Genomic DNA, 14,674 nt, shown 5'->3' with positions numbered 1-14,674 from the left:
TTTTATAAAATTTAATTTTACTTATTTTAACTTTAAAAAAGAAATTGTGTATATTTATGGTATTAAAAGATAAAATGTGTTGATATTACACAACACTATACATATATTTTATGGCATTTCTGAGTTTTTAAACTTTCCCTGTATTATCTGTTGACCTTCACATGCCATCTGCAGCTTCTGCAAAACTCCCAAAAAATTCCCATTTAATTTCTAATGCTGACCTGTGATACATCGAAACCACAACAGGGAAAGACATGATGTGGAAGGGATAACTGTACTCTGCTGGATCTTTCTGAGGTCCATATAGCCCCACAGATAAGACCCTCTGTACTTCTCCAGCACCCCTCAACAATCCCCAGTACTTCTTGCAGCCATTCCAATTGTATCGTGGTTCACAGTTTCTAATATTTTGAGGTATCTCCCAGTTTTGTCAAAGACGGGATTTGCATTTCTTTTCCCACTCTTGTTGTTTTGGAATTGTTTCAAAGACAAGAAAAGGAAAATGTCAAGTATACTCTGCCACATACACTCTAGAAGTTCTCAGTGGGAGCAACTTTTTATTACAATCAGGACTACTGTCACTTTATGATGATTTTCAAAGCACCATCATGTCTATCTTCTCTCTCTATTTATACTATACACATGCTAGTTATTAGGAAATTAAGCCTTGAAAGGTTAAGAAGCTTACTCAAGGTCTCAGAGTTAGTAAGAACCCAGGTCTCTTGACTCCTTGTCCAGTGCTCTTTTACATTGCACATTCATGCAATCAGCCTTCCTTCTAAGCATGCTTATTACATGAAGCTGATCTCTAAGAATCATATCCAGAAAAATCTAGGAAACCACATAACTAACAAATATCAGGGAGTGAGGAGGAAAAAAGGCAAAGAAAATATGCTTAGTTCCCCTTACCTGGCTTAGTGTCTGTCACTCCTTCCATAACAACCAATCCTGCTGGTCGCTGACAAGCGATGTTGCAGAAGCGGAAACGCAGCAGGAAGTCTCGGCTATAATTGTGTCTCTCTGTAAACCAGGAGAAGCCATACAGTGAGAGAAAGGAAGAGGAGCAACATGTTGAGACCTCCTTAGTATCAAGAAGCTTCCAGTGTTGGGACACAAAGTAAGTCTGGCTCTGAGGACAAGAAAATTTTTCAGTGGCTATGATTTAAAGTTGTACATTTCATTTGGATGCCCATGGGGAGGACAGTGAGAAAAACAGAGGAACCTGAGAGAGTAGAGGGGATTACACTTTGTCTTGTCATTGAGCTAACAGCTTTCTCCCAAAATGGGCATGGAGGCACAGCCAACCAAGAATATGACACCTGCTCACCTGATCTCTTGGGGTGACAGGAGGTGACATACTGACAGCAATCAGTGATGCCCAGGGAGCTGGGCCAGAGCGGGGTCTGCAACTTCCTCTGGTAAAGCTGATGGGAGAAGTCTTCCTGTCCAGATACCTATAAGGAAAGAGCAGGATTGGAATGAGGAAAACAAGGCAGGAAATGGAAATAAAAGCCATTTTGGGACATGCAGACAAACATACACACTTACACACAATCATACGCTACATACATGACGTAAGCAAGCCACATAAGTCTCAGGGAAAGTTTGCAAAATAAGGAGCTAATTAAAACCATTAATTTTTTCACTACAAACACTGAAATGTCCATGAGACAGGTATGAGGGGTAAGAGAGTGAGGTGTGTGAGTCAAGGAGAATAAGACTGAATGAACATGTGGTCCCTAAATTCACCTCAGAAAAATCTACACAATTCTCCACATAGCAACTTTTAGGGGCTTTAACTTGCAATGTGATAAAGGTTTATCCTGATCTTTGGATCTTCTGGATCAAGGTCTAGCATCCTAAGCCTATTATTAGGAAACCAGAGGGTCAAAACCAAATGGGAAATCTACCAAAGCACTTTGCCGTATCTAGGTCACCATCCTCGGTCAAAGTCAATGAGCAGCCTGGGAATGGACAGAATGTAGTAGGGGAAACATTCAGCAACATCAGCCATCTGCACATCTCCAACGTTGGTAGCAAAATTCCCTTTATTTCATTTAACAACAACAAATATTTGAATGCCAACTACGTGTAAGACACTAGCTAAGAGCTGAGGGTAGAGTGGTGCCCTTAAAGGGCAAGTATTTTCAATCTGTCATCTGAAGTAAAACAGACCTGGAATTTGATGGCCATTTACTAGCTGTGTGACTTTGGGCAATTTAGTTAACTCTCTTGGGTTCAGTATCAACTACTGTAAAATGAAGATAATGAAACTTACCACATACAATTAAGAACCCTGATAATAACCACTACCAATTACTGACTGCTTACTTTGAACAAGGAACTGGGAAACTCTTCACATTCATTATTTTTTATAATCCACCCAAAAAAAAAAAAAAAACTTCTGAAGCAGGTCCCATTATATCCCCAATGTATACATGGGGCAAATAGGTCTTAGGAAGTTAAATAACTTGCCCGTGGTGGCACAAGACTTTGAACTCAAGGTTGTCTGGCTTCTCAGTGGGTGCTCTTAATCGCTCTGCCTAATGGTGGCCTGTCATGTGGTAGGCACTTAGTAAATGGTTTCTCCCATTCCCTGAGCTCCTTGATGAAACTCTTGTAGAGCAGAATAATGCTTTCCTCTGCCTACATGGCAACTAGGGCACCAGTGGCATTTCAGTAACTTCATTAAAGTAAAAGCCCAAAGTGCTGAATAATAATTAAGTCATTGTGTGCTCCTTCTCCACTCATGTCTTGCCAAAAGTTAAGCAATGAAAGTTGATCAGTGGGGACAAAACAGAGGAACAAGGAGAGTAAATGACATATAAAGAAATCAGCACAAGCTGAATGCTCATCAGCAGGGTTAAATAAACCATGATAAAACTATGACACATCTATACTATCAACATTCATCAGTTAAAAGGCTTGAAACAGATCCATATGCATATTGTTAAATGGAAAAAACCAAGCTACAAAATGAAATAGACAGTAGTATTTCAGGTTTTTAAAGGTCACACACAATAGATTACATATCGGCTGTCAGAAGCAATCATAGCTCAGTATTTGAGGGCAAGAGCTCTGGGGCCAGGGAGCCTGGTTTACAAATCCTGGCTCCAAAACCTGCATAACCTAGAGCAAACTACTTAACTCTCTGTGTTTATTTATAAAATGGAAATAATGGTAGATATGGTGAAAATTAAATGAGTTACTACATGTAAAGTACTCAAAATAGAACCTGGTACACAGTAAGTGCTTAATGTTAACTATGATTACAACATCATAAGAATATAGATACCACTAAATACATAGAAAACAATCTAGAAGTACACTACCAATCTCAGAACAGTTGTTACCTGACTCTGAGAGGGTATGGAATGTAGGCAAAAAAGGGGACTTTTGCCTTGTCTTATGCTTGAATTCTTGCAAGAATGTACTTATGTATTAGTTGTGAACCAAAAATAAATTAATGGTAAAATCTGGAAGGAACCCAGTATACCAAAGGCACTCACAAATTCCTAACTTTTTATAATCCACCCAAAAAAAAAAAAAAAACTTCTGAAGCAGGTCCCATTATATCCCCAATGTATAGATGGGGCAAATAGGTCTTAGGAAGTTAAATAACTTGCCCGTGGTGGCACAAGACTTTGAACTCAAGGTTGTCTGGCTTCTCAGTGGGTGCTCTTAATCGCTCTGCCTAATGGTGGCCTGTCATGTGGTAGGCACTTAGTAAATGGTTTCTCCCATTCCCTGAGCTCCTTGATGAAACTCTTGTAGAGCAGAATAATGCTTTCCTCTGCCTACATGGCAACTAGGGCACCAGTGGCATTTAGGTACAAGCCATTCAACAGACCAAGAGAAAGCAGGAGAGAGCCAGAACAGGTATAACCGAGACCTGCCACAGAAGCAGCGGTGGATGCCAACTCCTCTCTCTCTCTCTCTAGGCCACATTCCCACCCCCATAGTGGCCTCCCCGTTTCACCTTCCAGGCTGGCATCCCATTGTACTGGAGCTCTCCATCCCTGACGAAGTTGTAGAGAGGTGAATTGGGGACAGAATTCAGGTCCCCGCACAAGATGATGGGGCAGTGGCTGCCATCAGACAACCTGGCCACCTTGTCCACTTCAGCGAGGAGAATGGCCATCTGGGCCAGCTTGACATCACCCCGGCGTGGATTGTACAGGACATGAGTATTTGCCACACACAAGGGGGCCACCGAGACTTGCTCCAGGCCTTCTGGGACTAGCGGCTGCAGCAGCAACACTAAGCCCACGTTGTCCCGATTGAGGAGCTCCAAGCCAGGCCGGAAGTACTCCACAGGGCTGGCGCAAAGCAGACGGAATCTGGTGGGCTTGTAGCAGACAGCACAGCCATCTGTTTTACACCCAGTCCTCCTCTTGTAGAAACAGGTAAAGCCTGAAAGGAAAATCCCAGTTAAGGGAGATGGTTCAGAATCCTTAAAGCCTGAATCCACTCCAACTAGTGGCAGCAGCCCAATTGTGCATCCCTAAGGCATTGCTCCTGCTGCTCCATAAGGGGAGTCTTTGTCCTTGCCACTTCCTTGGTTCTGCAGAGGTTCCCTTATAGTTGTAACCAGATGACTGAGTGGCTGGAAGGGGAAGGAGGGAGGAACGCGTATGAAGCAATACAACTTGAAAGGAAGAGCATGGAATCCAGAGTCAGACAGACTGGAGTCCTAGCTCCATAACCTACCAGTTTGTGATCTCAGTTTCCTCTTCTTTAAAATGGGGATAATAATACTCAACCTCACAGGGTTGGTTACGTCAAGGGTTAAATGGCAGTGTATGTCAGAATTGCTTTAAAAACGGCACAGTTCTACTATACAAGCTAGCTCACAGGTAAGAATGAGGGTTTACTGGCACAAAAGAAAAAGATGGTCTCTTCAGGAGTAGACAAAGCTGTTGGAAGAAAGGCTGGCAAACATGCCACGAAGCTGTGTTACCCATCATGCGCAGAGACGGCTCCAGCTGCTCCCAATAATGATCTTCTTGGACTTCCTGGAGACACAGGATCTGGGAAATTGACAAGGAAACCACTCACTCCAGAGTACATAGAATACCCAGAATGCCAGAGTGTGACTCTTAACCCCCTGGGAACAGGCACTAAAGCAAAAGGGAAGTTTCTGTGCATCTCAAGTATAGCCACACTGAAACTTCTCACAGGACTGATTCTTCCCTGAAAGCCAGTAACAATAAGAACAGCTCCAGGCTTAAGCTGAGGATATCAGACATGTACCAGATTTTCCTGCTGCTCAAAGCCCTCAAGTCCCCTTCACTGAATAAAGATGCTGAAAAGGTGCACACCTAGGGAGATTCTTCTCAGCATCTGCTAAAAACTCACTCTAGGCAGGCAGAATCCAGGCCTAAGTAGGACTGCAATCATTTGAACAACTGTGGGATTGTACAGTTGTACTCATTTTCTAAGAGCACTGAGAAATAGCCCAGGTCCAGAGTCAAGGCAAGATGGCACTTCCCCCTCTCCACTTACATCAGGGTCCCAGTGCTGGAATTCCTGCAGGAGGTTCGTGAGGCGATAGTTCCAATTGAGGATGTCTGGGTGGCAATGCAGGTAGAGCTCTGAGCTCTGCTGCATCAGGTCCTGGGCCAGGATGTTATAGCACATCAGAGTGAACTGGAACGGAGGGCCATCCCCTGCCTCCAGGCCCTGAGCATCTGGCTGGCTGGAGAAGTCCTCCCATTCTCGCCACAAGATTTCTGCAAGGGGGTTGGGGGAAGAATTCCATGTCAAGTACATGTCATCCAGAGGCTCCCACCATCTTCACTCACGACACAGTGGTACTGTGCCCAAAGTTCCTTTTTTCATCTTCCCTGTCACCCATCTCTCACTGTGGTGATTTGCCTCACTCTAAGGACATTCCCTAGACTAGACCATAAGCCCCACAAAGCCAGGGATGATCTTGGCCTGTTCACCACTGTATTTCCAGTACCCAGTACAGTTCCTGATACATAGTAGATGCTCAATAAATGTTTACAGGCTGACAGTCTCTCACTTTTTTGGGAAATCCATGAATCTCTGGGGAATCACTCAAATGTGTGTGGTTAAAAATCATCTGAGGTTCAAGACATTTCTAAAGTAACTTTAGCCTTGGGTGTTTTCTGACTTCTAAAACTGGAAATACCTATAAGTCTAGAAACCACAACCTGTCCCAGGCTCCCCATCTTCCCAATAGCATGGGGCAGTATGGTGGATTTCAAACTTATTTGAGCCACAGAACTCTCTCTTTGTATTTTACCTTATTTGGAAGCCCACTCTGCAACACAGATAAAACTGAAGCTTCTCTGGGTGAGGCACAGAGTGAAGCCCAGAGACCTTCTATCTTGAATGCCCCATCCCTAACTCCAGAAGCCCTTGGGCCACCTCCAAACAGCAGCATAAAAAATCAGTATTACAGGTTAGCATGAAGCCCCAATACATTCCAGAGTAATTTGGGCAGAGAATAAAAATGCATTTGCAAAGCCCCCTTGAGGGACTGGTGGAAAATTGGAAATATTAAACTTCCTCACCTGGGGAATTACTGATATTCTCACAAGCATTGGGGGCTACCATTGTAGTAGGCCAAGCCCTCAATCTTGGGGTTTGCCCTTATGAAGCTTGTTACTGCAAAGGAGAGACTAAGCCTACTTAGAATTCTGCCTAAGAGTCACCCCCAGAGAACCTCTTTCATTGCTCAGATGTGGCCTCTCTCTCTAAGCCAACACTGCAGGTATACGCGCCACCCTCCTCCTTACGTGGGACGTGCCTCCCAGGGGTGTAAATCTCCCTGGCAATGTAGGACATGACTCCCAGGGATGAACCTGGACCTGGCATCATGGGACTGGAAAGGCTTTCTTGACCAAAAAGGGGAAGAAAAATGAAGCAAAACAAAGTTTCAGTGGCTGAGAGATTTCAAATGGAGTCAAGGTCATTCTGGAGGTTATTCTTATGCATTTTATAGATATCCCCTTTTAGTTATTGGTGTATTGGAGTAGCTAGAAGGAAATGCCTTAAACTGTTAATGCAGTATCCTTGATTCTTGGACACAACTGTATAACTATATGGTTTGTATGGTGTGACTATGTATTGTGAAGACCCTGTGGCTCACACTCCCTTTATCCAGTGTATGGACAGATGAGTAGAAAAAAAGGGGGACAAGGAGTAAATGAATAATAGGGGGGCAAAAGGAGTATGGAATGTTTTGGGTGTTCTTTTGTACTTTTATTTTTATTCTTATTTTCACTTTTATTTCGTGGAGTAATGAAATGTTCAAAGAATTGATTTTGGTGATGAATCCACAGCGATGTGATGATACTGTGAACAACTGTACACTTTGGATGATTGTATGGTATGTGAATATATCTCAATAAAACTGCATTTAAAAAAATCAGTACTAGGGTCTGGTTTCAGTTCTGCCACTACCTAGCTATGTGACTAAAGGCATGTCCTGCTCCCACTCTGCATTGCAGTTATTTCACCTGTAAGACCACAGGGCTGGAGGAGATGATCTCCAAGGCCCCTCTGGATCTGACACAGTGAGATTCTCAGAAAAACAAAAGGCAGTGGCAGAGCTCCCAACCAGAGAATCTTTTCTTTAGCAATGGCTCTTCTCAAATGCAAGATAACCTGCTGCCCTGGCTCATTCAGCCAGTTGCCAGGCTTACCATGATATGGAATTTCCATTGGGGGAGGCTGCAACTGCCCCAGGCCATCAAAGGGCCAGATGGGAGCCTCTTCCTGGAGCATAGGCTCGGGTGCTATGCTCCAGGCCACCACCGCAGGGTCCTCTTCCCACTGCTCTGCAGCCAAGGTACCCATTGGGAGGACAGCACAGTCTGCATACTGGGGGCCTGTCTGCATGGGGACAACTGCCCACATGGAACCCTCGACCTCTGGCAGTGGCTCCTCTTCTAGCACCTCAGGGAAAGTCTCATCCAGGTTCTCTGCTGCCCGCAGATCACTCAGTTGCCTGCTGGACCACTTGTCCTCTGAAGCAGCATCTTGTTCTCCAGGATTATCCATCAGGAGTGCCAAGCTGCTCTGGGCCAGCCCCTTATCTGCAAGGGGACCCTCACTCACAGTTGAGAGCAGCTGACTCGACCCTTCTTCTCGCCACTGCCGCAGCAGCCCCTCACATTCCTCCTGGTCAGGGCCCCGAGGGGCCATGGCAAAGTTGCCTTCTACCTGGGGTGATGAGCTCTTTGCCAGGAGGGCATTTTTTCGACATGTGAAGAAAGCATCTATGAGGAAAACCAAAATATCAGGTTATAAGATGACAACATCACCTAACCCATAATCCTCTCCCAGCTTGAACATAAGCCCCATTCAAGCCAGAACCAGATCCACCTTGCTCATCATCATACCATCACTGAGCCCGCCCACCTTAGTACCTGGAACATCATCATCAGGAGAGCAAAGTGCTCACTATGTGCCAAGCACTCTTCTAAGTGCTTTATGAGTATTAACACGTTCATATGGTAGGGACCTGATATTCAATGAATGAATGAAAGAATAGCTATCCCACATAATCTAGGGCAGATAGGGGCACGTGTAACCATACTCCTTTTATCTAGAGTTAAGACTCCTATTAACATCAACGCTGTGGGTCTAAGTACTATATTACATTGGAACCAGGACTTGACCACAAATCAGAACTATGGGTTATGATCTAGCACCAAAATTAACAAAACTATGTGACTTTGGACAAAGTCACTTAATCAGATGAACTCACTTGACTGTAAAATGGAGATGGGAAGAGTCTCCCAGAGTCTTTTTAATCTCTAAAAATCCCTCATCTATGAATACACTCCTGAAGAAAAAGCCCTAAAAGCTGACAAGGGTCACAAAATCTATTCAAGTTTGGGCCTCTTCTCAAAGCTATTTATTCTACACATAAAATCTTTACAAACTTCATTATCAGCTTTCCCATTCCACAACATATCAGAAGCTGTAAACTAGAAGGTGCCAACAACTGACAGCAAGAAGAGACAGCTGTGATCTCTATTACAGCAGTCACAAATGACAGCCAACAGGCAAGAAAGCAGGTGGGGGAAAACTCTAGAGTCCCAAAACTCCAAGCCGTTTTTTGGTGTGAGCAAACAACCCCCACACACTAAATCACTTATTTGCAGCACAATACAAGTGGTGTGCACAATGCTGACCTTCAGTCATTAAAGAGGTTATTTCATTGGTTTTTTTATAAGAAGGCAAGAAAAACTTGAAAATGGCTCATGTTTAAAGACACTATCTTGTTTATGGCCTATGTAGATTTATGTCCTTCTAAACCAGCGGTTTTCAACCAGGGGCAATTTTGCTCCCAGGGGAAATTTGGCAATGTCTGGAGACACTGTGTTTGTCACAAGTATGGGGGGTGCTACTGGCATTTACAGTGGTTAGAGGCATGGGATGCTGCTAAACATCCTACAATGCACAGGATGATCCCACAACAAACTATCCAGCCAAAACTGATATTAGTGCTGAGACTGAGAAGCCCTGCTCCAAATTATAGCCTGGATTGCTAGGCTTTAGACTCAAGGACTTGATAATTCTCTGCCCCTTAAAACATCCTCTATGTATACCAGGTGACAGAGGTTCTATAATTCATATTCATGAAGTTACCGATTTTCAAATTTAGCAGCTTTGGGGGTTTTTGTTGGTGGTTGTGGTTCTTCAGCAGCAGAGTCCTTTTATTAAAAAAAAATACACAACGTTAAGCAGAACTACTTTATTGGAGGGAGGGAGGGCAGCACTCCTCTGAGATCCCTTGAACTCTGACAACTGTTCTGGAAACCTCTGGATTAGCATGTGTCACTAAGACTGCCATTGTGGTCATAGGAAGAGCTCCAGAAATGATGGCAACACAGTTAAAGGAATGTGCTTTAGCTCTCTGAGGACAATTACTTCTATGGAGTTTCTCATTCTTCAGAACTATGGATATGTAAGACATTCCTGAATTCACTGAGTGCCTATTATATACCAAGTAATTTTGCTGCACTAGAGAAACAGTGAACAAAATGAACACGGCCGCTGACCTCCTGGAGGTTGCATTCTAGGGGCAGAGAGTAAAAAGTAAATAAATTAAAAATATATTTTATATGAAATATATATTAAAAATTAACACACACATTGTGTAAAGTTCCAGAAAGAAAAAGCACAGAATGCACAGTTGCACCTCTTATTTCTAAAGATAGTACTTTTTTGGTCCTGCTTCTTGAATCGCCAGAGGGAAGTCTGGGAATTCTGTGAATTCTGTGGGATCTCAGAGAAGAACCGATGGTCTCATAAAAGCCTCTGGAATTTCAAAGACCAGGAATGGGAAAGGCAGGCAGACCATGAAAAAAGTGAGTTTCATGTAAAGCATCCCTCCCTCAAACCCATCCCTCTCTAAACGTACGGGAAACTGCTTCAAAGCTCAGGTTTAAAAGTGTCTCTGAATTCTGAGAAGCCGTTTTTCAACCAGACTCCGCTGGGAGAGGAGAGCTGAGAAGCTGCTGTGAAAGGCGAGTGTGGGGTTAACACAGTGGGCAGGCAGGTACGTCCAGGTCTTCAGCACAGAGACCTTCAGGGCCGATCGGCCCCTACCCACTAAGAACTCGGCATTCACTACGGCTCGGGGTTGCCACCCCTCTCAGATCCCCCGGGGCTGTGACTCTGCCGATCCCAGAAGCTCTCTGCACCACCAGAGCCAGGGAGGGGCAGCTCCTGTCCCTTCCCAGCCCCTTTCCACGTTAACCGTGGCCCGACTCCACCAGGCCACAGGAATGAGGAACGGCCATCCAGGAGGGTCGTCGGCCAGGCCGGGGCCGCGTGGGGCCAAGACGCGCCACGCGGGGCCGGGGGCTGAGGGCCGCTTCCCCACAGCTTGGCCCTGCGCGGGGGTCGGTGGTCGTGAGGCCAGGGATGCCGCAGGCCGACCCAACCCCGCGGGGCCCCGCCAAGACAGCCCCAGGCCGAGCTTCGCCTGTCGGGACGCGGGGCCAGTACCTGAGAGGGCGCGGAAGAGGCGCGCGGCCGGCAGCAGCAGGTAACACAAGCACGACGCGATCATGGCCGGCCGCGAATTGCAGCCTGCGCTCCTCACCGCGGCCCGCCGCGTCTCCCTCAGCTCGACCCCGCCCAGGCCCCTCCAGGCCCCGCCCCCGGGCCCGGCCCACGTGGTGCAGTCGCCGCCGCGCAGGCCACCGGCTCTTCAACAACTTTATTGGGCCAGTGAGGCGGCCACCCGGGCCTGGGAGTCGGTTCCCATGGCAACGTGCCGGGCCCGGCTCCGCGCCGCCAGGATGCGGTTAAAATTAAAGCGTCTCGCTGGAGACTCCATAGTAGTATTCAAAGGCCACAGTTTTATTCCCATTTTTGCAGCTGAGGAGCACACTTTCAGTCCACTCTAAAACCTCCCGTTTCCTCATCTGTAAAATGAGGGGGCCGGCCTCTAAGGCCCCATGCAGCCTTGACTTCTATAATACAGTCCTTCTCAGCCCAGAGAGGAGTTCGTCCCCTTTTTCTCCCTTTCTCTGACTATATACTCCTGCTCAATCCTAGGTCACAGACTGAGTCCACACCTTATCTCAACCTGTAAGATTTTGTCTCCATCATCCTAATCTGGAAAAAAGGGGGCGCCCATTGGTAAGAGTCAAGGAAAAAGCCTCCACACAGACAGGGACCAAGTGTGGTTGCTTTTTTTGGTTTTTGTGTTTTTTTTGTTTTCATTGGGGCACTGGCTTATAGTGGAGACCAAATAAACCTTTGTTGATTGAAGGAAGCAGATGTCACTAACTGAAGACCAGTTCCTCCGTCAACCCTGTGCTACCCACATCTCTCTGAAGGAGGAAGGACTGTATAATACTCCCTGTTTCAGTACCCAGTGGCTGAGCTGTGCAATTTCCAATCTGTGGCTGGAGCCTGGGTTGTTCAGGGAAGCCCTCTGGGGAGTCGCCAGATCCAGGACCAGTTGGGTACATCATAACACTGAAAGGCTAAAAGGAGAAAGAGGGAGACAGTCAGTGTTGTGGCCCTCCCACTATTTACACTGTACTCTAGAGGCAGTGTCTGCCTAAAGGGAAACATCTGTCTCCTGGCCTGAGATGAAGCAGAGGTCCCAGAGGCAATGTGAAGGTTGGGAAGCCACTTAGAAACCAGAGCACAAACATTACCTGAGGACTCCCCCCAAATTTGGGTCTACTCCTTTGACGTGGCTTAACTAAATCCTCCTTATTCCCTCCTTCCATTTTGTCCCAATAATTACCACAAGTCCAAGTTCCAATACTGGTCCTAAACGAAGGTCCTTATCTAGAGAAGATGTTTATCATTTTGTGAAGTAGTGATTCCCTTATCCATTTGGGAGCTGTTTTTAAAATACATATTCCTAGGCCCCACTCCTAGGTTCTGATGTGAAATGTCTGGAGTATGGCCCCAAGATTCTGTATTCCTTAAACACTAATCAATTTGTTCTAATATGCAGTCTGCTAAATGACTCAACCTTACCCAGGCCGCTGGGTGCACATCTGTGGGCAAAATGTGTCAGGCCAATGGATGCCATATTCTTTCAAAGGCCTTTCTTGATGCCATTTAAGCTAGGTTGCCCTCTCTTTGTTTCCTGATCCATAATCAGCTATGTTGGAAAGCGTAGGGCAGTGTGAAGAATACAGTCTTTGAAATTAGACCACCTAAGCTAAAGTTTGGCTCTTCCGCTTCCTACCCTGAAGTCTCTCAGGTTACCTAACCTCTTGGAGTTTCGGTTTCCTCACCATGCCTGGCCCAGGGTAAGCTCTCATTGTTGACTATTATATTTTTTTAAACTTAGGCAAAAAGTAGCTCTGGCTGCTACTGACATGTCTTCTTCTATAATCCCTGGCTCAAATAGGGCTCCTGCCCACCACACTTTAACATGGCATTGCTAAACAATCTCCAAGGAGATTTGGACTGGAAATGTGCAGCCTTAGGCTTCCCTAGTCAAAGGAAAATTGCAAGTACAATCTGCACCATCTGCCACCTCATCACATCAGAAATACTCCAAGAGAGATCGGATGAGTGCCTCAATTCATCCCTACTGTGATAACAAGACAATGATAAGCACCTGCCATCCACCAAAAAAAATGTGGGAGGATGTAGAACGTATCTCACAGGTCAAGTGGAGCATGGACTGAGCCTTTGAATGGTGATGGCTTGGGGGTGGGGAATCGAACTTGAACAGGCCCCAAAAGTCATCATGACCTTGCTTTCGAACTTTTTCTTATAAAACTTTTTCTTTTACAGTCTTTACAACCAATATGTTAACATATTACCTTTGAAACTGTGGGAAGACCCTCTTTGGGGGAGGGGAGTGCCATTCATCTGGTTCAGGCCCATCTGACCTTGGCCTGAAATATTGCATCATCCTCCCCTACCTTGCCTCCCCAATTCCAGTAGCGTTTTCTCCAGCTTCCAGTCCCTTTTACACATTCCTGTGGTATTAAATGTTCTAAAGCTGAGACAACAGCATTCAGCCCACAGGCCAGTTTCAACCTATTAAATCTGATGAATATAACCTCATTCACACTCACTCTCATGCTCCCTCAGGAACATCTTCCCCAAGTTGAGCAATTTTAATAAGACTTGCAAGGAACTCAGTGGGCTGCCCTTGCCATATGCAGAGCCATGGGCAGCTGTTGTTCTGAGCAGGGAACAACATTGGCACATTCAAGGATCAGCAACAGGGTCAATGTGGAGAGGCAGCATAGGCTCTGCAGCCAGTCTGACTTCACTTGTATCCTACCTCCGCCACTTATCAGCTGTGTGATCTTGGGCCAGTTTCTAAACCTCTCTGTGCTCAGTTTCCTCATCTTTAAAATGGGAATAATAATAGTATCCCATAATAGTATACTAGAAGTTGAAAATTAAAGTACATGAACACAATTAGTATTAATTGTATTAATAATACAATATTAATAATAAATAGTAGCTTATTGGATGTTAAACATTTCCCCTGTCTTAATCCCCATTTGGGCAAGTGTTGAAGCAGAAATATTGGCAATGAAGAAAGAAATTATCATTCTCTTAGTATTTGATAGCCATACCTTGCCCCAGGTTATATTATCCTTGACTCATTTCAAGCTCCCCAAAATGACAGTCTCCACCTCCCCTGGGACTGTCTCTTTTGTCCCAGGTCTGTGGGGCAACTGTAGAGGCAGTTAACCTCTCAACTTTAAGTTCCTCAGGCACACTCCCAGCACCACAGGGGCTATCTCTCAAGCCAGTAGTTTAAAAGTGCAATATTTTGAGTCAGAGTCTAAAATACAGGGTATCAGGGGATGTGGTAGGGATAGGGAATGAGAAGTTAAGGCTTAAAATATACAGGGTTCCTATCTGGAGTGATGGAAATGCTTTGGTAATGGATGCTGGTGATGGTAGCACAACATTGTGAAACATATATCTGAATGTGATTTAAAGGGGAAATATTAGATTGTATATATGGTAACAGAATAAAAATTTCTTTTAAAATCCATGGAAATACACTATACAAACATCGAACCCTAAATTAAACCATGGGCTACAATTAATAGTACAATTATAAAAATGGGCTATCATCAATTGTAACAAATGTTCCAAACCAATTCAAGGTGTTAATAATAGGGTGGTTTTGGGGAATCCTGAGTTTTATGCATGATTGTTCTATAAATCCACAATT

The 14,674-nt window shown here is 45.0% G+C and overlaps 1 protein-coding gene across 4 annotated transcripts in view; it reads right to left on the bottom strand.

The window, feature by feature from the left end:
• ANGEL1 (angel homolog 1) overlaps positions 1-14,674 on the bottom strand; it is an 80,019-nt gene that overhangs the window by 19,625 nt on the left and 45,720 nt on the right. For 3 of the 4 annotated variants that reach the window (XM_037832228.1, XM_037832231.1, XM_037832229.1), the window contains 7 exons: positions 11,870-11,984; positions 7,677-8,252; positions 5,506-5,732; positions 4,961-5,030; positions 3,980-4,413; positions 1,328-1,454; positions 910-1,020 (listed from right to left, as the gene is read on the bottom strand). In XM_037832228.1, coding sequence (XP_037688156.1) covers positions 910-1,020; positions 1,328-1,454; positions 3,980-4,413; positions 4,961-5,030; positions 5,506-5,732; positions 7,677-8,252; positions 11,870-11,972 — 1,648 coding nt within the window. In that variant the 5' untranslated portion in view covers positions 11,973-11,984. Of the gene's footprint in view, positions 1-909; positions 1,021-1,327; positions 1,455-3,979; positions 4,414-4,960; positions 5,031-5,505; positions 5,733-7,676; positions 8,253-10,995; positions 11,129-11,869; positions 11,985-14,674 lie in introns of those variants that run through there. The other variant, XM_037832230.1, reaches the window with a different exon arrangement.

Source organism: Choloepus didactylus, chromosome 4 (genome assembly GCF_015220235.1).
Source record: "Choloepus didactylus isolate mChoDid1 chromosome 4, mChoDid1.pri, whole genome shotgun sequence".
Taxonomy (NCBI): Eukaryota; Metazoa; Chordata; class Mammalia; order Pilosa; family Megalonychidae; genus Choloepus; species Choloepus didactylus.
This window is presented reverse-complemented; position numbering and strand designations above follow the sequence as displayed.